This window comes from Gracilinanus agilis, chromosome 4 (assembly GCF_016433145.1).
Source record: "Gracilinanus agilis isolate LMUSP501 chromosome 4, AgileGrace, whole genome shotgun sequence".
NCBI lineage: Eukaryota > Metazoa > Chordata > Mammalia > Didelphimorphia > Didelphidae > Gracilinanus > Gracilinanus agilis.
This window is the reverse complement of record NC_058133.1, coordinates 510,022,076-510,045,494: the sequence shown is the minus strand read 5'-3', so window position 1 is coordinate 510,045,494 and position 23,419 is coordinate 510,022,076. Positions and strand designations below refer to the sequence as shown.

The 23,419-nt window shown below is 42.4% G+C and overlaps 1 protein-coding gene across 2 annotated transcripts in view; it reads left to right on the top strand.

The window, feature by feature from the left end:
* The window catches only part of DIS3L2 (DIS3 like 3'-5' exoribonuclease 2), a 334,902-nt gene that overhangs the window by 155,892 nt on the left and 155,591 nt on the right, over positions 1-23,419 (top strand). For both annotated transcript variants that reach the window (XM_044673271.1, XM_044673272.1), the window contains one exon: positions 17,167-17,246. In XM_044673271.1, the coding sequence (XP_044529206.1) occupies positions 17,167-17,246 (80 nt within the window). The remainder of the gene's footprint in view (positions 1-17,166; positions 17,247-23,419) is intronic.

The following is a 23,419-nucleotide window of genomic DNA, read 5'->3' as shown; positions in this document are numbered from 1 at the left end:
CCTCTCTTAATTCTGCCTTTTCTTCTTTCGCTATTTCCTTTTAAACCAGTGATTTGCTTTTAATCAGTCCCCCTAATTCCCACCCTTATTTTACTTCCCTTTCTGTCCCCCCCCCTCTCTTTCCCTCCCTTTATGTACTCCCTGGCCCCCACCTTGGTTTTTCCTTTCTGACTTTCCCTGTAGGGTAAGATAGAATTCGGTACCCCAAAGGACCTAGTTGCTCTTCCCTCTCAGAATTAATTCCACTAAGAGTAAAGTCTAAATATTACCTATTAACACTCTCATCCTCTCCTTCTTATAATAGTATTCTTCCCCTCCCCTTCCCATTTGCCTCTTTGTGTGGTATAGATTATCCTATTTTTCTTATTCCTCCAGGTTTCTCTTTGTGCCATCTTCTATTCCCTAGCCCCCCATTTTTGTGTGTATTATTTTATATCACTTAGTACCCAACCTTTCCCTATGTATAGTTCTTCTAATTACTATAATAGTGAATATAATTTTTGAGAGTTACAAATAACATTTTTCCATATAAGAATATAAGTAACTTGATTTTATTGAAGCCCTTAAAGAAGAACCTTCAAAAAATTTTTTTCTCTTTCCCCTCTCTTTCTTATTTACTTTTTAATTTTTTTCTTGATTTTTGTGTTTGGATATCAGACTTTCTGCTTAGGTCTGGTCTTTTCTTTACAAATACTTGGAAATCTTCTATTTTGTTGAATGCCCATACTTTCCCCTGGAAGTATATAGTCAGTTTTGATGGGTAGGTAACCCAATTCTCTTGCCTTTCTTAATATCATATTCTAAGTCTTGTGGTTTTTTCATGTGGAGGCTGCCACATCCTGTGTAATCCTGATTGGTGTTCCTTGATATATGAATTTTCTCTTTCTGGCTTCTTATAATATTTTCTCCTCAGCTTGGAAGTTTTTGAATTTGGCTATTACATTCCAGGGGGTTGTCTGTTGAGCATTTAGTGTAGAGCAATGGTTCCTAAATGTTTTTGGCCTACAGCCCCCTTTCCAGAAACAATAGTACTTAGCGCCCCCTGTCACATACTATCACCACCCCTTTATAGTTATTCACTGCCCCCAAATACACCTGTGGCCATCACTGCCTCCCTGGATCACTGCAGCGCCCACTAGGGGGCAGTGGTGCCCACTTTGGGAATCACTGGTGTAGAGGGTGTTCTATGGGCTCTTTCAATGTCTTTTTTGCTCTCTTGTTCATGAGTATCAGGGCAGTTTTCTTGGTTAATTTCTTGTAGTATGATGTCAAGATTCCTATTTGTCTCTGATTTTTCAGGAAGACCAGTGATTCTCATATTGTCTCTTCTAGACCTGTTTTCTTGGTCTGTCATCTTGTCAGTGAGATATATCATGTTTCCTTCTATTTTGCCAGTCTTTTGACTGCTTTATTACTTCTTGCTGTCTTGTGAGATCATTGGCTTCTACTTGCCGAATTCTAGTCTTTAAAGACTCTTTTTTGACTATAATCTTTTGATTTTCCTTTTTGGTCTGGTCTATCCAACTCTTCATGGCTTCCAGCTGGTCATTTCTGGTCTTCAATTTGCTCATCATTTCATTTGATTTCTGGACCTCAATTTCCAATTGTGAAATTCTCCCTTTTAAATTGTTATTTTCTTTTTGGACTATTTCCCACTTTTCTTGCACAATCTCTTCTATCTTTCTCATGATCTCAGATTAGAACTCTTCATGAGCTTGTGACCAATTTTCATTTTGGGGGGCAAGGTTTGGATGTGTTTACTTGCTTGTCCGCCTCTGCTGTTTCCTCTGTGCTCTTCATTTTTTCTCCATAAAAATTATCCAGTTAGTGCTTTTCTATTGTTCCTTTTGGTGGTTGGTATTTCTTGGGCATTGCTAGCCATCACTATGTTGGTTTTTACTTTCCTCAGAAGTCTGAGTGAAGAGGGCAGGCTGTCTGTGTATGGAGCTATGGAGCGGTTTTTGCCTGAGGCTACTTTTTGAGTCTGCACAGTTTCTACTGTGTGCCACCCCACTCCCCTCTCTGCACCCAAGGTGCGCACTCTTCAGCCTCCTGGGGTTTCATGTCTAGCTGCTCTCGGGGTGTTCTCAATCAGCTGCCAAGAACTTAGAGATTTCTCCACACCGCTCTAATTCTGGCACGCTGGCTGTGGGGTGGGGGAGGGTTGATCAGCTCGTGTTTTGGTGGGAGCTAATTCATCCCCTTATAGCATGAAAATGCCCAAATCCCACATACCTTCAATGCTGATTCCTATTGTGGAATCCCTTTGTTCATCTGAACTTAGTTTTTTTGTTCTTTTGAGGTATGATAGAGGTTCAGTGGTGGGGAGAGTAAAAGTTCTGCAACTACTCTGTAGCCATCTTAACCCAGAAGTTCTGGCTCCACTCTTGAGTTTAAGAAGAATGAAGTTTTGCAGTGGCATGTACAACCCTCAGTTCCTGTTTTACTTTATATATGGAAATGCTTGTTTTATTTTGTGTTAAGCCCAGAATCTAAAAAGTACGGCCGTGAGAGGTCCATGCCTGATTGTAAGATTCTCTGGGGTTAATGGGCCTAGGCAGGCATCTGCAGGTGAATTCTACAGTGGACAGCTCTTTGCTCTTCTCATATGGCTAGTGGTCACAGATGAAAAATGGGGGTGGGGACAAGAAAGGGAGGAGAGAGCTAGAGGGAGAGGAAGTGAGAGGAGAAGAGGAGAGGGCCTTGCTCTCACGGAACCAGAATTCCAGTGCCATAATATTGTACGTGTAACTTCCAGACTGTCACCGGAAGGCAATATCTGAAGGTACGCCCTCACAGTGAGGGAGATCTGCAAAAGCCTCTCACTTGCAGAAGGTGGGATTTGAGCTGAGAGGCAGAGCATCAGGTACAGGCTAAACCGGCAAAAGGCCCCAAGGTGGATGTCCTCTTCTGGCCACCATCATGACAGTAGGAGAGTATGGAAGAAGGGGCCATGTTGTGAAAGGCTCAGAAACTCAGAAGATTTTCTCTTTGCTCTCTGAGGTGGAGGGGAGTCACTAGTGGGAGCTTATTGATGAAGTGTACTACCCACTGCCTGTCTGTGATTCATTCAAGGTGCAGAATGAGACGTTTTGACACGTGTGTGTATGTATCTGTGGTGTTTAAATGAGGGGGGGGGGTGACAAGGAAATAGAGGGTAGCCATAGAATTATAAATAAAGAAGGAAAAAAGCTCATTGAAGCATTCATGATAGGGTTCTCTTTTTCTCTTCTATTTTGTACATGGAAATGCTCATTTTATTTTGTGTTTAAGTTCAGAATGAAATAACCAAAGTTCTTCTAAAAAGATGCCCTTTTCCTCCTTTCCCCCTTTTGTTGATTCCCAATTGTGATCAGATTTTTGAAGACTCAAAAATGGATTATGGAATTCGTAAAGTGTGCGCGAGTTATTGGTGATAATGAAGAGACTCTGACAGGGGCATTGCAGAATTTCCTTTTGAAAGAAAACACTCCATCTTACTTCCTGACACTTATTTCAACTTGTTTTTCATTCCTAGGACCCGCTAGTTACTTGAAGGAGATCTGGGTCATGGAGAAGAGACCCTGGATAAGTAACCCTGACTAGTTAAGATGTGAGATGTGAAGAATGATAGAACCACTTTTTGTTGTGGCTGTCTCTGTCATCTTCTTGTGTGGAGAGAATGTGGGCAGAGATGCAGGGACGCTGTTGGACTCCTTTTCCTATATCAGGGCAACTGTTTTCAGATTTGAAAAGTATGCGTGGTTTCCTCCTTTTTAAGTTAGCTCAGTGGGGGTCCCGGAGAAGGCTCAGTGAAATCACAGGAGTGAAGAAATGTATTCACTACTGGCATTTCCACTGCAGCCTGACAAATGAATTGAGGCTTGAGAAGGATGATCCATTTATCTCAAGAGCAGATTGTGCATTCCCCAGCACTCACCAGGGAATTGAGAATGCGAGAACAAGAAATGATGTGCCCGAAGCAGGAAGCAGCTAGACCTGGGATGTCTAGACGTAATTATTTCCTCTACCTCCTTCTTAATTCTGGCCCCTGACATTTAAAGAAGCAGGATTCAAGGTCTTACCTCACAGTGTCATCATGCCATTCTCTACATTTATTCCCCTTGAACTTGGTTACTTCAAGAAGTTCTGCAGAGATGATGTGTGCAGTTCAAGATAAATGACTGAGAAAGCATTTGTGAAGCACTTACTGTGGGACACAGATAGAACAGGGAAGAGGGACCCTCCCCTCAGGGGAGGTAGTAGTGGCAGGAAGTTGGAAAGGACCACAGTTTCCCTGGCCCCCATGGAACAGCTGCAAAGGAGATGAGGACCTTTTTCTTTTAGGGTCTTTCCCTCTCATTAGACCAATCACCCTGAGGTCACTAAGGGAGCACTCTGACTGAGGGTGTCAAGACAGCACCTTTTCTGGGTCTTCAGGAACAGGGTTGCTGAGGTACCAGGTCACATCTTCATAGGGTTTCTCCCCTAGGTCAGTGATGGGCAAACTACAGCCCACAGGCCAGATGTGGCCCCCTGAAATGTTCTATCCAGCCTCAGGACATTATTCCTAATCTGACAGATACAATGAGTAGGATACAATACAATGAAACTTTGAAAGAGTTGCCTTAGAAACAGATTGACAGATGAGCATTTCCTTTCCTTTGCCCCCCTCTTTAAAACATTTGCCCATCCCTGCCCTAGGTGATGACCTCAGGGACTGGGCTGGTTGGTAGCAGAGCCTCCAGGAAGCCTTTCCTAACCCTCTTAATTCTGGTGCTTGCCTTCCCTCTGGTGATGATCTCCAGTTTAGCCATGCTCTAGCTGGTTTGCATATAGTTGTTTGCATGCCACTTTTCACATTAGATTGGGAGCTCCTTGAGGGCAGGGACTGCCATTTGTCTTTATCTCTAGGACTCAGCACAGTGCCTGGTATCTAGTGACACTTAAAATAACTGCCCCCTCTGAAATAATGTATTACGTTCTTGGAGAGAAATACGGAAATGGGTATGACAGAATACTCCCTTTCTGTCTCTCTCTCCCTCCCCTTTATGCTATGAAATCTCAGCCCAGCTCCAATAGTGCAGACTACAGCTGTCCCTTCTTGAGCCAAGGGCATCACTGAAAATTGGTCTCAGCTTCCTTGCATCTCAACTGCCTGGAGTGGGTGATGGCTTACCCCTCCCCATTCATTTTTGAATCACCTGCAACTTAAATTAGAAGATTATTGCATTATATGATTTGTCGCCATAAGGCATGACCATGGGAATATGGTGGGCCTTTGCCTTGGGCTTCATCTTGAGGACTAAGACTGACTTTCTTCAAGTGCCTTCTTTTTCTTTAACCAGGGAAGAATTAATGGGAGCTGCTATGCCCCAGGCACCAGGGTGCAGTGGTCCTCCAGCCTGGGGAAGGGAGATGGAAGGTTCCTTCCTTCATATTTCCCTTTCCACATAATGCTACTCCCCTGGGCCACTTTTGCATCTCTCTCCTGGAGACCAGCCAGGTACCCTGATGCTGTGGGGAAATGGAAGTCTTCAAGACCCTGTGATGAAGTTAGTAGAAAAAGGACACACAAGACTTGACTCTGTGTCCAGCCCAACGCTCCAGTGTGGTGTAGGCAGGCTTTTCTGACTAGGGATGTTTTCCCACTAAGGTCAGGGTGGAGTTGTTTCTCTTCCTCTTCTCCCTTCCCCAGCCTTGTTGTGGGACCCTGCTCCCAATCAGCTAGCCCAGATCATTTTTACCATGGTCACTGGTCAGGGCCCACAGACTTTCTTTCCCACTCCCACCCTCCTTGATTCCACTTTGGGTCTGCATCTGGCACCTCCAGCCATTCCTTGTCCTCCTCTTTCTGTTCTAGATATGCAGGCGTAAAGGGAGGAAGCACTAGGCTTTCCAAGTGATAGATAACAGATAGGACTGATGAAAAGATGCAGGGGAGAAGGAAGCGAATCCATACCAGATAAATTTAACTCTTTAGGAGAGAGACATGAATGTAGATAGAATGAGAACAAGATGTTCAATGAAAACCTAAGATATGGAAATGAACTGTGGCTATAAAAATCATTTGCAGGGAAAGAAGGCATTGGCCATCAGCCACTGCAGTTAATGAGGCCTGGGCTCTGAGAAGTCTGTCCCTGGCCCAAGGGCCTGACTTCACTACCCTGAAGACAGTCTCCAGCCTTCAGAGGTAGGCCCTGTGTGGCCGCAGCATTCTGAATGGACAGTGCCAATCGTTGGAGATCACATCTGCTGGCTTGGAGAGCCCCCTCTTAGAAACTTTCATAGCAAAGTCTTTGTTGTGCATTTCTCACTGTCCAGTATGGATGGTTCATCAGTTTAAAGCTATGGCAACTGTTGTACACAGTAGGTGCTTTTTGATGTGAAAGTCAGTAACTCAGGAAGCATTTGTTGGCTCTGTGTCCACAGTTGGTCATTTCTTTCTGTTAAAATATAATAATTTTTGGTGAATGGTGTTTTTGCTCCTGCCATGTCCAAATGGAGTGATTTGATTCATGGTAGTCTGTGAATCAATTATGCCATGCTTTAGGGTAGACATCTTCATAGTTTAACAGCACAAAAGAGTAGATGTGAAGTTCCCATTATAGATTTGGAAAGAGCATGAGAGTTCCTTCAACCTCAGTTCCTCACAGTGTAGACCTTCTCTCTGGGTGGTCATTCAGCCTCTGCTGCTCCTTTATCTGTGTCCTTTTCTTGATCCTTGAAGGCTCTGTCCTTCATACACTTGTCCCCTTCTATTCTTCTCCACTCTTTCTTTCCTTCTCCCTAACTCTCAGCTCCACATGATCATCTCTAGAGCTGTCCCTTCCATTCTAGCTTCTCTCTCTCCCTTCCCTCCCACCCCCTGCAGTCACTACATTTCTGGTGAAATCAAGCCTGGTGTAACCAAAGTCTTAGGAATTCTTTCTGGCTTCTAGATGCAACTTTCTGGGGTGTGTGTGGAGAGGGTGGCAGGTGGGGAGGCATCTTGGGGCTTTTCTTTTTCTGGGAAGTCAGTAGTTCTTAAATTGCCTCACAAAGTGGTTTGTAGAGACCTCAGATGTGTCTCTGATTTTGTGGTCTTTGTTCTGCAGCTGTGCATTTTGGGGTTCCATCTCTTTACTGTGTCGCTTCAGGGGCCCAGTGTGTGATTAAAAACATCTCCCTTGTGTTCCAAAGCATCGATTTGTTTTCTTGGCGTTCCCTTTAGGAGCTGTCATTTTGCTTCTCCTTTCTTTCCTTTCTCCTTTTACTAAACTCTGCAGCTTGTCTGGGCATTCTTGCAGCTTTCCTTTGTCTTCCTGGGGTTCTCATTTTGGCGGCCATTCTCTCCTTGGCATTTTTCTTTCCCTGTCATGTTTATTCATTGTGCCAGGGGCTCCTTTGGGCTCCTTATTCTTCAGCATCATTGGCTTTTCTTCATTCCTCAACATTGTTGTTGTTATTTTCTCTCACTTGACTTATTTCTTGCTTTGTTGCAGTGGGTGATGAAGGGGAGCTGGCCACAGACTCGACCTCTCTGCCATCTTGACAGAAGGCTCAGATAGTTTTAAAGTTTTCATTTTAAATTCCCTTAAGGTTCTTTTCTTCCCATCTTGCTCTATCCGACCCATCCAGTTTTTTTACCTAAATGCCCCACACCAGGATTATGTGTGCAATTGAGAGGGGTAAGGAGAAAAGAATAGGGATAGACAGACTGATGGAACAATGAGAGCTACTGGAACCTGTGCTTCACCTGGGTCTCAGCCTTGGTCCAAGGCTCAGAACGTAATTGTATAAGAAGAGAATGTCAAAGAAAACAGAAAACATCTTTTAAAAGCCACCATGGTGGGAGCACATGATGGGATACAGCAGGGTCTGGGAGTTTTTATTCCTAGACTTGCAGTGAATATGAAGCTACTGGAGATGCTGGAATGTGACCGTATGCACCCCTGCAGAACTTCTGTCATTCAGAAGACCCTGTAGAAAACATGGCAGCATCATTGGCAGCCTTTCACCTCTTCAGTGAACTCTCACATAATTCTCCCTTTTCAAAAGAGAAAAGAAATACAATTCAGGGGTCAGGTTGAGGTACATTTTTCAGGCTCAGGGAATTTGTTTTTCTGAAAGAATATTTTATTCATTCAGTTTGTGTTTCTCAGCCTGTATCTTAATGTTTATCAGCTCTTCTGCATCTAATTTAGTTTTTCTTGCTCTGTTTCCAATCAAAAGTGGTTTTTCTAGTGTGGGAACAGATGACTTATTGCTAAAATCCGTCTTAATTAGCTAATTAAAATGATTTTATAAGAATAAGAAAATAAAAGATTCCCTCTTCACCTTGTTATTCTACTATCAAAAATGTATTGCATGGAAAAGCATGATGCCTCCAATGTGCTCTGAGCAGAGCATCCTCAACTTCCTTTATTCTGGACACCAGGCCTCTATTGATGCAACCTTGAATGCAGTGTCCCTGATGTGGTCTGACATGGTGGTGAGAGGGTAGGGTGTTCCTCATCCTCTTTGAGGTTGAGACCAACTTCCATAAATGGGGCCCTGGCCATTGTAGACTCATACCACCAAAATCCCCAGGACTTTTTCATATGAATTGCTATGAATGTCTCCCTTCTCCAGTGATTTTAGCCCTAGTATAAGATTTTCTCTTCCATTTTAAATTTCATCTTTTTAAGCTTAGCCCCTTGTGCAAGTTTGCTAAGACCTTTTTATCTCAGTTTTTCCACTATTCTCTTGACCTTCATGCCATCAAAATGTTCAGTATTCCATTAATGTCTTCCTGTGAGCCAGTAGTATCAAACTCAAATAGAATGAGATCCCCGAGGATGGCATATTGACTTAGAAAGCCATAAATGGACATTATTTGTGTTGCACAATATTTTTTGTTTTGTTCAACATTTCCCAATGACATTTTAATCTGGTCTGCAGGCCATGATGCTACAGATTTGATACTCATGATCAAAGTCATTGCTTCAGAGGTTGAATTGAACAGAACCAGGGGCCTCATGGGCCTTTGAGAGAACTGCTCTATGCTAACATTATCCACTAGTCACAGACCTTGGTTCCAGGGGTTCAGTCAGTCAAAGTCAGTCAAATAGCCACCCATGCCCTCCAGGAGCTTCTGTTTTAATGGTGGAAACAACATATTTATCAGTAAGTGAATAGAAACCCTTTTCCAAGTAGATGGAAAGTAGCAGCATCTGTAGGGCCCAGGAAAGGCCTCCTAGAGGAGGAGTCTGTTCATTAAGCTGATTCTTGAAGGCAGTCAGGGATTCTAGGTAGTGGCTTTTCGGAGGTGAGCATTCCAAACCTGACACCCATTCAGGGCAGGGATGCAGCGAATGCAGATGGAATATTGGGGGAGAGGAATAGCAAGTAGATCAATGTGCCCAGACTATGTAGTCATGTGGTTAAAATCTAGAAAATCCCTGACTATAGAGTTGAGGTCATGGAGGGCAAATGACTTTCTCATGATCCCCCAGGAAGTGGCAGATTGAACCAGAGGATGATGTTTTCAGTGCCAAAGAGAGGAATCTATAGCTGATCCTAGGGCTATTTTGAATAATCAAGTTTAGTGAGTAGAGTGGTGATGTAACGAACTGGTGAAGCCTTAGACTGTAGGAAAATCACTTTCACAGCAGTGTGAAGGATAGATTGGAAAAGAAAAGGGGGAGAAGGAGAAGGGAGCAGACATTTATTAAATATGTACCATGTGCCAGGTTCTGTGTCAAATGCTTACCAAGTATCACACTTTATCCTCACAGCAAGCTTTGGAAGTAGGTGCTAATATTAGCCCAATTTTATAGATAAAGAAACTGAAGCACACACAGTAGCTGGTGAATTACTGAGGGTCATACAACTCTTAAGATTCTGAAGGTGGATTTGGACTTACATCTTCCTGACTAATGCCAGGGGGCTCTGTCCAGTGCATTTCCAACAGGGGAGAGACACTTGAGGCAGGAGATCCAAATTGAGTCATTTTTCAGTAGTCCAGTCAAGAATTAATGGGATCCTGAACTAGTTTGGTGACTATGTGAATGGAGAAGAGGAAGCATACAGGAGAGATGTCATAAATGTAGAAATGACAAGATTTGGTAGTAGATCGCTTTTGTGAGGCAAGTGTCAGAGAGCTATAGATGATCATATGAAGTTGGTAAATCTGACTGTCTAGGAGGATGCAGTGCCCACCATGGTAACAGGGATGTTCAGAAAAAGGTTGGGATTCAGGGCAAAGAGAGCGAGTTCTGTTTTGGACATTTGGAGGTCAAGCTGCCTTTGAGACATCCACTTTGAAATTTCCAGTAAGCAGCTGGCAATGTGGGGTTGGAGTTCAGGAGAGGTTGGGACCAGATCTCTAGGTTGGAAGACATCTTCATAGACTGTGATAATTGAATCCATGGGAGCTGATGAGATCATCAACTGAGAGAGAGAAGAGGAAATGCTGCATAGCCTTTGTGGGAGTCTCCTGGATATGGAGCATAACTTCAATAAAGAATCGAACAAGGGAGACTGGTAAAGTGTGGTCAGACAGGTAAGAAGAGGAACAGTAGAGAGAGTACTAGGCCCTGAAAAACCCACCGAAGACCAGTGTGGCGGAAATTTATCATACCAGTACAAACTCCAAACTAAATAGGCTTATTGAGAGGGGGCCAATCTCCCAATAAAGCAAGCTCTGGTCAAGATGAGAACCAGAGACCTTGGGCCTTAGGAAACACTCTTTTTTTATGCCAAGAAATCTGAAAACATAGAGACAGAAAATACAATCAAAAATAAAATAGAATGCATGCAAAATCCTTCACATGGGCAGTTCTTAATTAATGATACAAGTGCTGATTAAACTAGAAAGTGTAAAAAAGATCACTATGTTATTATAGCTGACCTTTCCAAAGCAAAAGAGAGAGAAGAAGCCCAGCCCCTCAATTTTATCCTCCTGTCTACATCATCACGTAACTGTCTACGTTATCACGCAAGACAGGAAGCCAGTGGGCTCATGGGAAATGTAGTTCAAGGACCCCAAATTTTCCAATAACACATTCCCCACTGAGAGCCAAGGGAGATTGTCTCCCCGAAGGCTCTTGTAAACATAACCAACTTTTTAAACTACAGTAATTTGGGGATAAAAGAAAAGAAGACAAAACCAATGATCCTGTGATTGCTAGGTGCACTGACAAAAAGCCAATTAGGGGGCAATCCCCTTCGGCATAAGAATGTACATTCCAAACAAATGCATTTCACACCCCCACAGTTCAATCAACTGTACCCCAAAGTTCATTGTGGATCTTCTTGATGCAGTGTAGGGTTTCTGCAGGAATCTTCATGGGTGCCTTCTCCAGACAGTTTACTTTCTGGACTTGGGGAGGGTAGCAAGTTTCTTATCCTGAAATTATACTCAAAAGAATTTAAACTTTACATTATAGATTATAATACATACATACTCCCCTGAGGAGAATTAATAACACATTCCCCTCTGAAGAGGATAGAGACAAACACCCAGATCAGCTAAGGATAAATGGCTGAGTTATGGGGGTATACAAATCAATTGGCAAAAGAAATAAAAAACATCAAAAATTCCAAATAAAAGAAAAATAACCTGTGGATGAAATATAAAATGTCAAAGTCTTAATGTGCAAAATGTAAGTAAAGGAAAAATAAACTTATAACAGTCCTTGAATCAAGGCAAGGCCCAATTAAAGTGATTTAAGCAATTGTGTACTTACCCATTTAGTAGCCATGACTACAGAAAGTTGCCACACTTATAAGAGAAAGAAAAGGGACTAGAATTTTGGGCGAAAGGAAAATGTCTTTCCCTGGTCTGATTTGCCTTCACTCTCAGGGATAGGGAGAACCAGGATGATAGCTAACCTCCGGTACTTGACAAGGATGTGGCTCAGAGACCTGACCTCTAACGTATGTCAGAACAGCTGAGATCTTGAACCCAAACGCTAGGTTCAAGTCCTTAATATTGACGTGGAAGGTTTGTCAATCCTACCTGGGTTGCTATGGTCTTTCTTGATCTTGTGTTTCTAGGCACTGTGCAGATTCTCATCAATCCCATAGGGATTGGTTGGTCTCCATGACCTTGTTCTTCTTGGGACTGTATATTGGCTCTTTTGTTCCCTTCTCCTGTTCAGACATAATCATTAATCACAGTCCCATAACATTTATCAATATATGACAGGTTATCATAGTTTTGGGTATGCATTGATATTATAGCAAATATATATTCATATTAAACATATTACTGTAAAATAATGTGTTCCAAGTACAAAAAATGAGGGAAAAAGAAACTCAAATACTGTATTGCACATACAAGTGAAAAAAAATGATAAAAGAATACTTTAAAATTAAAAAATAATAGCTTAGAATCAGTGAAAGGTTTCTCACCCAAAAATGAGATCCATTTCCTTTTAAACTTTGTCATGAACTACTGTGAGTGCAAATGGCTTTTTTTTTTTTACAAAAATAGCAGATATATAAAAACAGTAATATAATAGATAATGCACATTCAAAGAAGTACTGAAATTCCTCAAAATTACAATAATAAATTTAATGACAATAGCAAACAAACCCACCATCATATAGGATTCACACGAGTTTCTGTGTAGCCACTTATGTGATATTTTAAAATGTATACTTGTCACAAATTCTACAGGTATAGCAAATCATTCAACCTTGGCTGAAATATTTTTAACAAAAATCTATTATTGCCTCCATCCAAATGTGGGGCAGAGCCTTGAAAAAAAAAACACAAAGCTGATAAAAAAAACTTTTGGGCTCTAAAATATAACCAAGAATTTTAGATCCTTATGGTGGGAAAATAAATTAAAATAAAGAGTTAAAATATTATGCTTGCAGGAGCTCTTACATTATATAGGCTTCCTACATTATATATAAAAAGTTTGGGTAGGAACTTCTATTTGGTTCTCTGCCTTTTAATAAAACATTCTTTATAATATAATAAATATATAAACCTATCATCCATTTAAAAGTTACTAGGTATCCTAAAGTCAATTTTAAAGACCCCTTATAAAATTACAATTTAAATTATTAAGTCATCATATTCTTCAAGATTGTATACAATTGTAACCGGTTTTGATGGAGTCCATCCATCATCATATGTGACAATTAACAAAGGCAAAGTAAAAGAAAAAACTTGTATAAGCAACATGTGAGCCCAATAGTTGAGATGACAAATCCAGGATACATAAGACTTATGGGCTTTTTACAACTTGAAAAAATGTTTTATGTAAGATGTTCATGGGCTTTTTACAATGATATTGTTCAGTAAAATCATGGGGAAATAGTACAGATAAAGAATCATAACAGAATAGATATTAATTAGCTTAATACAGATAAACTTAAAAAAAGGAAATTTAAACCTTAAAGAAATTAGCAAATACAGTAATATAAGCAAATGACAAGTTACAAGCAGTATAGTCAAAAACCTTTTTAACCAATCAGAATAAACTTGTTTACTATTAAGGAGGTCCAATAAAATCATGAACAGAATTTATCTAATAGCCCAAAACACAATAGTTTAAAATGATCAGTGTAACAAATAGATATTGATCAGATTAACATGTGACCTTAAAACAATAAAAGTAATTGGTTAAACAATCAGCAAAGTACAATAAGATACAGAGACTTTCAAAAAAACAGTGGAGTTTGAGGAGGTTTACTAAGTTTACCCCTAGACTTTTAAAGTTTTTTTTATCCATTAAAGTTCCTTTTATCTGAGCCCTGGGATCTCCCATAGCAAGGGAGAATTTTGCACTGGGCATAGCATATATGACCCTCATAATGTGTATAATTCAGAGCTTGGGCAGGCCCAAATGGCCAGGATGTGTAGGGGGATGAATCTTTCCCCTGAGTCTCAGGCAGGATAATCACACGGAATGGAAGTAAGGAAAAAAACAAACCAAGAAAAAACAAAAAAACAAAAAAACAAACATCCCACAACTAGGATCTGTTTGAAATAGGCAATACAGGCCATGCTTGCCATTCTATGTCCTGTTTAAAGAGTAACCTTTCTTTCCCCTTTGGGGTAAAATAAAGAGCCCATGTTGCTATCTTGGTCTCCTCCCCAACAAGCAGAGAATGGAGGCCTAACCAGGACAGGGACTGGGAAAACCCAGGTGAGAGCAGGGGTTAAAAGTTAAAAGCTCTCCTCAGGTAAAGGCCCTTTTAGGAGGCTAATTATTGTCTAAGAGGAAACACTGGGCTTCCAAGGCAGGCAGGGAGGAAACTCTCAGCTGTGCACAATGAAAAAGAAGGGGAGTTATACTTCCTAAGCCTCAGGAGACTGGCTCCAAATAGTAGCAGCAACAGGAAGGACCACAATCTCCTGGCATTGTCTGGGATAGGGAACAGCAGCAAAAGAGCTCTGGTTCCAGTGAGGAGTCGGGTGGGCAGCTGGTGGGTGAAGAATCGGGAAGATCAGGAATAGAAGTGGCAGAAATAGGCAACTGGAGCTATTAGCAGCAGCATGGCTTTTACTAAATTTATTTAGACTATCTTTAAATGAGTTCTTTTCCAAAACTTCTGGTCACCATCAATGTAAGAAATAAAATTAATATAAAAGATCTGACAAGTATACTATTCAATGTTCACCTAATCTACATATGGTTTCTTTCTTTATATTCAAGTCATTCACCCATTCTGAGTTTATCTTGGTGCAGGGCGTGAGATGTTGATCTAAACCGAATCTCTCCCAAACTGTTTTCCAATTTTCCCAGCAGGATTTTTGTCCCAAAAGCTGGGATCTTTAGGTTTATCATACACCATCTTGCTGAGGTTATTTACCCGAAGTCTATTCCACTGATCCTCCCTTCTGTCTCTTACCCAGTACCATCATACAAGTCTTTTTAGACAACTCTCAGTTTTCTTCTTTATCGGAATTGTTTTGATTTGTATCTTTAGTATTTCGTTTTCTAAACCTCTGGGTTTGGGTTTAGGTCTTTCAATCCTAAAGATCCTTTCTCTAAATCTTTTGAAATTTCCTCTCTCCATTTCCTGTTTCCACTAGACTCTGCCCAGCTTTCCTTTTCTTTGTCACAGATTGCAAGAGCAGTAAGCTTTCCTCGCACAGTAATTCAGGACCCAAAATCAGGTACAGACTGATCTCAAACCTCACCATTTCCGTCACTGAAGCAGACCAATCCATTAATGGCCTTGCTTTGAACAGTGAGAATCCCTCCATCTCCCACCATTAGCCACTGCACACATGCCTGGGCTATATTTGAGACTTGTTTTCCAGGCTGCCCTGTCACCTTCTGGAGAGTTCTTCTGCCACAGAGTTTCTTTTGTTCCTCCCTTGGTGAAACTTGCAGATGCTTGTAGAAAAGATGCCAAAGACCTAAAAATGAGGATGGTATTCCTGGGTTGGTGGAACTCTTTGTAGCAAGAAGAATTGGTGAAGAGGCCTCATTTGTTGACATTACATCTTTGTATCTAGTCCAAAGAAGAAAAAGAGCCTCTGAGCACCTGCTCTGTTTCTGTCTTCTCTATCAAGGAAGATGTAACTTTGTCAGCATTGTTTCTAGGCTTTGCTTTTTGGATTATCCCACTTCTTGAATCTCCTGTCTCCTCCTTCTTGACTTGGCTTCTTCTCTTCTGCCTGAAAACATGTGATGTTTTCCCCTGTCCTAGAGACAGTAGACTTTGATTCCTACACTTGACAGCTCCTCTGGCCAATCTTCTTGGAAGAGTCTTTTCTCCTCTCTCTCCCCTTGTGTTGGAGCCCGATTCTTTCTAGTCCCAACCATTCCTCTGACTTTTTTGTCTTCTGGGCCCTTCAGGATCTTTCTCTTTCCTTAATCTCATTGACCCCAGGGCTACACCGGACCCTTAAGACCTCCTTCCATGACTTCCTTGGCTCTGCTTTTTCTTGACTCTATTCCTGCCTCTCTAATCCCTAGTTCCCAGACCTTTTTACTGTATGGTCAGTTTCCCTTTGGCCTACTGACTATGGCTGTGCTCCAGAGGCTCTGTTTCAGGCTATTTTCTCTCCTCTAGTGATCCTTTTCCCATAGATGACTATGAATGTCTATACATACACTTTTTTCTCTCCCCTGATGTGGTTTCCCATCCCCACTGGCCACCTGGCCTTTCAGAACTTCAGATACAATGAGTTGAGAGTAGCTCTTATCTTCTGACCAAAATCCATCCGATCTCCAGCTTTTTTCCTGTTGTCCTCTGCATCAGCTTTCTTCTAGTAACCTTTTTTCCCTGACTTTAGGATTGCCTTCTGGAGTAAGAACAAGAAGTTGAGGAGATGTAAAATAGGGCAATTAGGCTATAGAGTCCCTTCTATTGCTCTCTCCCTAAATCTGATAATCCTGTAATCCTTTGTCATAGGACTGGGGCCAGCTCTCATCATAAGATCTGGGATAATCAAAGGAGACAGCTCTATAAGGTACCACCCACAGAAAGGACCCTGAGAAGAACTTCAGGCTTCTCATTTAAAGAGAACCATATTCACTGATGAGGTCCTCCCCTTAAGGGCTCATATTCTTATCAACGCCCCCCTCCTCCTCAGGCTCCTCCTCTTCCTACTTTAAATCCTCCCTAGAAGATTACCACTGCTCTGAAGGCCTTCTGCGTGTAGGCTGTTTCATATTCAGGGGCGTTTGCTTTCATGCTTGATAAACGAATAGCCCACTACATTTTTTGATCCTAATGATGCCCATCATATAATTCTTGTGCTCACATCATTGATAGCAGTCTTTTATGGCTTACTCACACTTCCCCAATATAGTCTCCATTTTCCTTTAGGAGACTTCAATTCTGATTCTTCAGAGTTTATGGTTTTCTTTGTTTCACAGTAATGAAAAGTAATTTTGATAAATGCCTATTTTTGATGCCGGAAAACCCTACTTTCCAATGTCTTTAAGCATCTTATTTTTTGATAAGTCAAGGCCCACATCTTCAGTGAATGGACAGCTTCATGGTGGGGTGGAAGTCAGGACTGTCCAGGGTATTCAAATCCCTTATCTGGGTTTTGCTTACCCCATGGGTTTGGAGCTAACACACACTGCAGGCCTAGTCAGTCAATGAATGAATGAATTAATGAATGAATGCATATGGCACCATGTGGACCTGGTGCTTGCTAAGCATTCTTGCAATCACAATGTAATTGGATGGAGTTTCTCTGGCACTTGCTGCATGGCTAATTTTGTCTTTGCTCTCTTCTAGGAAAGATTGTGTCTTCACCATTGACCCTGCCACTGCTCGAGATCTGGATGATGCCCTTTCCTGCAGGCCCCTTCCTGATGGTAGGACAGATCTTTCCTGATCTTGTAGCATCCTGTGTCAGGGCTGGTGGCTCACTGACTTTCACCATTATCTTATTGACATATATAAGTATCTGGGCAGCATTATAAATGCAGCCCAATGAGTTGTTTCAATCCGAGGCCTCTTCTACCCCATTTTTGGGTGATGATTCCTACTGGGCCTATCGAACTCTTTGTAGGATTGGAATGACTTTTCTAATGACTTCAGAAGGTAGCAGTAAGGACAAAGGTTTCATGTGCCAGTTTTTGGGAACTGTTGCCAGCATCCTTGTAGTCCCCAGGCAACTCTTGTTTCATGAAGTGCCCTGACTAGCTTGTTAGTCTTGATGAAGTTCATGAGGGTTGGTTCCTTTAGGACATGGAGGATCAGTGGACATCTCAGGGACCTCCTTTCTTGTAGCCTGCAGCCCTTCCTTAGCCTGGGGATGAATATCTCTTGACTGTGCTGGACTTATCCCACTAGGCCTTCTGCCACTGGGGCTTAGGCTCAGGTGTCATAGCCTTTGGAGACCTTAGGTGGCTTTCATTTGTTAGAGGACAATGAGGGTTATAATAATAGCTACCTAGCTTTCTAGCACATTTAGGAAATGGGTTGATTTTTACCCCATTGCAAAGCTAAGGAGACTTTAGCTCCATTTGTTGAGTGACCTGCCTCTGATTAACCAGCCAGTAAACCATGGTGCTGGGATTCAGGCCTAAGCCTCTTGGCTCCAGGTCCACCCTTTCTATGCTTTGCCATGGTGGAGAGGGTAGAAAATAAGGCCTACCCAGATGTTCTGCCACTGGCTTCTCTTAGAACTGAAATCCATTGGCCTGTTGCTCTGATGCTTTTTCCCTGGAAATATTTGGTAAACATCCTGCAGAGGAGATAAGCAGTAGAACAAAAGTGAGCATATAAAGGCAGATCCCTGGGCAAAGCAAGAGGTTAGATTTCAACTGTGATGCTTTCTAGATTTCTAACAGCTTTCAGCTGGACTATTAGAGACCATCCTCACTGAGGAACACGTGTGATTCAGAAGGGAAAAGATGGAGAAGTTTTCTGAGCACATTTTCTGACACATTTGGCAGTTGATGTCCTGTGGAGAGAGGCTCTTTGGGTAAGAGAGGCCCATAGGTGAATTAGGACAAACATGATGGAACTGGGCCTTGATGACTTTGCTTGGACGATATTTTCTCAGGTAACTGAGTCAGCTGCTGTCAGAGACATCTGTATTTATGTGTTCATTCATGACAGACTTTCTCATTTTGATCGTAAATGTTTATTAATGTTTAAGTGCCTATTACATGCCAGGCACTAGGCTAAGTGCCAAGTGTGTAAAAAGGGGTATAAAGGGAAAAAGAAGGGGGCAGGGAGAGGAAACATGCAAACAAATAGATACATAGCAAGTTGTTTATGGGATTGAAAGGAAGTAATTAATAGAATAATTGCACTTGAATTAAGACGGCTTGGGAGAGGCAGCTAGGTGGCTCAGTAGTAGAGAGCAAGGTCTGGGAACCCAAAGGTCCTGGATTCAAATATGACCTCATATACTTCCTAGCTGTGTGAACCTGGATAAGTCACTTAACTCTAGTTGCTTAGTTCTTACTGTTCCTCAGCTTTGGGACTGATACTAATTCTTTCTGAGACAGAAGGTAAGGGTTTTATATATAGAAATGAAAAGGAAAAAAAAGAGGGGTCGGGAAGGCTGCCAGTAAAAGATGGGATTTTTGTTGGGACATAAAGGAAACCAGGAAGGTCAGTAGCAGGGGGGAAGAGGTAAATGGCCCTTGGCCTGGAACATGGTTAGAGAAAATACTTGGAGCTGAAATATGGGAGTATTTTGTTTGTGGAACATCCAGGAGACCTTTGAAAGAGTATGTGGTACTGAGTGAGTTAGTAGGAAGGTTGGAGAGGGAGGAGGAGGAGGGGTTATAAAGGGCTTTGCATAGCACACAGCATTCTAGATACAATTCTGGAGGCAATAGGGAGCCACTGGAGTTACTGGGTAGGGGAAGACATGATTGGGCTTGTGTTTTTGGAAAAATCACTTTGGTGACTTACTGGAATTGAATAGATTGGAGAGAGGAAAGACTTGAGGCAGGCTGACCCACCAGCAGCAATTGCAACTGTGCAGGTATGATGTGATGAGGGCAGAGAGAAGGGGATGTTTTGAAGAGAGGTCCCAGAGGTGGAGCTATTCAATAGGCCTTGGCACCATGTTGGATATAGGGGGTAAGAGACAGTAAGGTGTTCAGGATGACTGAGGTTGGGAGCCTGAAGGTCTGGGAGGAGCCTATAGGAATAGGGAAGGTAGGAGAGGAGAGGAGAGTTTTGGGGGGAAAGAGAATGAGCTCTGTTAAGATGTCTACTGCTCGAACCAGGAAAACATTGTACACAGTAACAGCAGCAATATGGTGGAATGATCATCTGTGATAAATTTAGCTATTATTGGTGATACAATGATCCAGGACAATCCTGAGGGACTTAGGACAAAGAATGCCCTCCACCTCCAGAGAAAGAACTGTTGGAGTCAGAATGCAGATGAAAGCATACGATTTTTCAATTGCCTGCCAGCACCAGGAGAGGGAAAGGGAGAGAGGCAGATGAGTTCAATCAAATTCATTATTACATGTAATTGGTAAAAAAGATAATAAATTTTCAAAAAATAAAGTTATCAGTAAAAAAGATGTCTATTGCTCATCAAGTTCTGTGTGTCCGAAAGGCAGTTGGAAATGTGAGATTAGAGGTCAGCAGAGAGATTAGGGCAGGATGGGCAGAATTGAGCAGAAATGGTCATTAAATCCATGAGAGCTGCAAGTGAAGCAGTCTCAAAGGAGAAGAAAAGAGGGCCCATGACAGAATCCTAAGGGACCACCATCATGAGAAGGAAGATCCAGCAGAGGAGACAAAGAAGGAGCAGTCAGGGAGGTTGATGAAGTGATTGCTCTGAGATTAGTCTGACTGGAGAGCTTCATTGCAGTCTGGGAAAAAGCAGGGAGTAGAGGTGAGAGCACCAATAAGAGTTCAGTAGTCCAGGGGAGAAGTGATGAGGCTTGAAAGAGGGCAGTAGGAATGGAAAGTAGGAGACTGGGAAGGTGAATGAGGGTAGAGGTTGAAGGAGCAGGAGCAAAGATAGTGCCAGGTTCTGAGTAAATGGTAGCCCAATGCCTTAGACATATAGACCCTCATGGATGCCCTAAAACTGCAGCCTAGGGCTCCTCCTTCTTTCCCAGAGCTAACATGACTTGTGAGGTGCCTGGCGGGGTAGAGGTCTTAGTCTACATGGCTGCTCTGGACTCTTAAGGTAGGGATGAGGTGGGGGATAAGGGGGTATGGAGGCAACATCCGGACCTTTGGCAGAACCAGGAGAACTGCAGGGAATGGGAAGAGAGTTGGGGAAGAACCTCAAAGGACTGAGTTGTGTAGATGAGTGAGCACCTTCCCTTCTTTCGACGCTTGGGGTGGAGTAGTCAGCCAGCACCATATGTCTGAGTGCACAAACCAGAAGCAATGCAGATGGCCTGGAGGGAGGTGAGTTTAGTTCAGATTCAGTCAGTTCCCATTTAGAACCAGTTCATGTTGATGCTACTGTGAGGAAGAAGAGGAGGAGGAGGAAGAGAATTTATTTTGAGTTTTTATTTTTTTAAAAGAAAAAGAATGGTTCGACTGTGTACGCCCTAGTTTTAGATCTTTGAGGACAATTTTTATTTAAATACTAAACCTGAATGGAACCCATTATCTTGTGTGGCAGCAGGCCTCAGGATGACTGGGCAGAGAATTGGGGAGCCAGGCCAGATCGACCCTGCAGCGACTGGATATAGGATCCAGAATAGTTACCTGCCCTCCGTCTTCAGAAAGGCACATGGACCTCAGTTACTCATAGAAAAATAGGTCTGTGTTCCTGCTCTCATTGCCACCAGAAGATAAGGCCACTTGTCTGGACCTTGGAAAATATAGTTTTGTGGCTCCCAGGATTTAGAGTTGGAAGGAATCTTTTCATCCTGCTTCCTCATTTCACAGATTGGGAAACCAAGGCCTGGAGATAAGAGCACTTATTTGTGCAAAGTGTCATGCCTGATAGTGATTGCCTGAACTGGGGCTCACCCTCTCCTGTCTCTCTTAGAGGCTTCTCTGTTGTCTTGCTTGGGAGTCCTCTTCATGAGCTATGGGGTCTCTCACCCCTAGGGCTCTCTCCTACCCCTTTCTTTTCTCCATCCCCAGCTCTTGCTTTGCCCTTTTGGTAGAGTAGATCTTTATTTGGGCAACTAGGTGGTACAGTAGATAAAAGTACCCAGCCTAAAGTCAGGAAGATCTAAGTTCAAATATGACTTCAGATACTTTCTAGCTGTGGGACCCTGGGCGAGTCACTTAACTGCTTCAGTTTCCTCACCTCTAAAATGAGCTGCAGAAGGAAATGGCAAAACCATTCCAGTATCTTCGTCAAAAATCCCCAAATGGGGTCAGCAAGAGTTGGACAAAACTGAACAGCAACAGCAGACTACTTTTCTGTGACTTGAGGGTCACAGATGGGATCAGTACCTGAAGAAGCAGAGTGCGGTGATGAAATGGGCTGGGGATTTGCGGATTGGCAGTGTAGAGGGGGCCAGCTGTTCAGAATATGCTGGGCCTCCAAGCGAATAAGGCTGCGAAGTGTTAAGTTTATTTTTAACTTTTTCTTACTATTTTGGGGTTTTTGTCACCTTCATTTCGGGCAGTGTTCCTCCTCCTGCCCTGTCAGTGAGCCAAAAGAGAGGAAAAAAATCCAGCAGCATGAGTTGGCATAAGGATGGAGTCAGACAGACGTGGACTTTCCTCTGGTGTTCAGATTCAGGCAGTTCATGGTACTCAGAAAGAGGGATTTTAGGTTCTTGCCTTCTGTTCAATAGAATACTGTATAAACTTTATAAACCCTGTGTATTTAAATGGAAGGCCATGTGGTACATGCTGGGAAAGAAGACTTGACCTGGGTTTGCTTCCTAATCCAGCTACTCACCCTACAAGAAATGGGGCCTTTGTTTCCTAATTAGTATCCTCAGATTGAGCTTGCCATCCATGAAGACGCCCGCGCTCCCATACACACCTCTTTAAAAAAAATGTTCTCTAGCTAAACCTTTACTGCATTGTATTTGTGAAGATCATTGTTTAAAAATTTCCAAATGGGAGCAGTGCATACATAGCATGCCAGGCCTGGAATTTGGAGGTCCTGAGTTCAAATTTGACCTCAGATACTTCCTGGCTTTGTGACCCTGGGAAAATCCACTTAACTCCAGTTGCCTAGCTCTTATCATTCTTTCTGCCTTGGAACGAGTACCTATTACTGATTCTAAGACAGAAAATAAAGTTTAAAAAAATCCCAAATATAAGGTTTTATGCTATTCCTACTAGGTTTTATCTTATTAGATTCTGCTCAGTGTTCTGACCTGTCAAAGTCTTATTTTTTTAATTTAAACATTTATTAATAATCATTTTTAACATGGTTACATGATTCATGCTCCTCCTTTCCCCTTCACCCCCCCGCACTTCCCCCACCCATGGCCAATGCACATTTCCACTGGTTTTGTCATGTGTCCTTGATCAAGACCAATTTCCAAATTGTTGGTAGTTGCATTGGTGTGGTAGTTTCAAGTCCACATCCTCAATCATGTCCACCCCGACCCATGCGTTCAAGCAGTTGTTTATCTTATATGTTTCCTCTCCTGCAGTTCTTCCTCTGAATGTAGGTAGCATTCTTTACCATACATCCCTCAGAGCTGTCCTGTGTCATTGCATTGTTGCTGGTACAGAAGCCCATTACATTCGATTTTACCACAGTATGTCAGTCTCTGTGTACAATGTTCTTCTGGCTCTGCTCCTTTCGCTCTGCATCAGTTCCTGGAGGTCTCTCCAGTTCGCCTGGAACTCCTCCAGTTTATTATTCCTTTTAGCACAATAGTATTCCATCACCCGCATATACCACAGTTTGTTCAGCCATTCCCCAATTGAAGGACATACCCTCCTTTTCCAGTTTGTTGCCATCACAAAAAGCACAGCTATAAATATTTTCGTACAAGTCTGTTTATCTATGATCTCGTTGGGGTACAAACCCAACAATGGTATGGCTGGATGAAAGGGCAGGCATTCTTTTATAGCCCTTTGAGCATGATTCCAAATTGCCAGCCAGAATGGCTGGATCAGT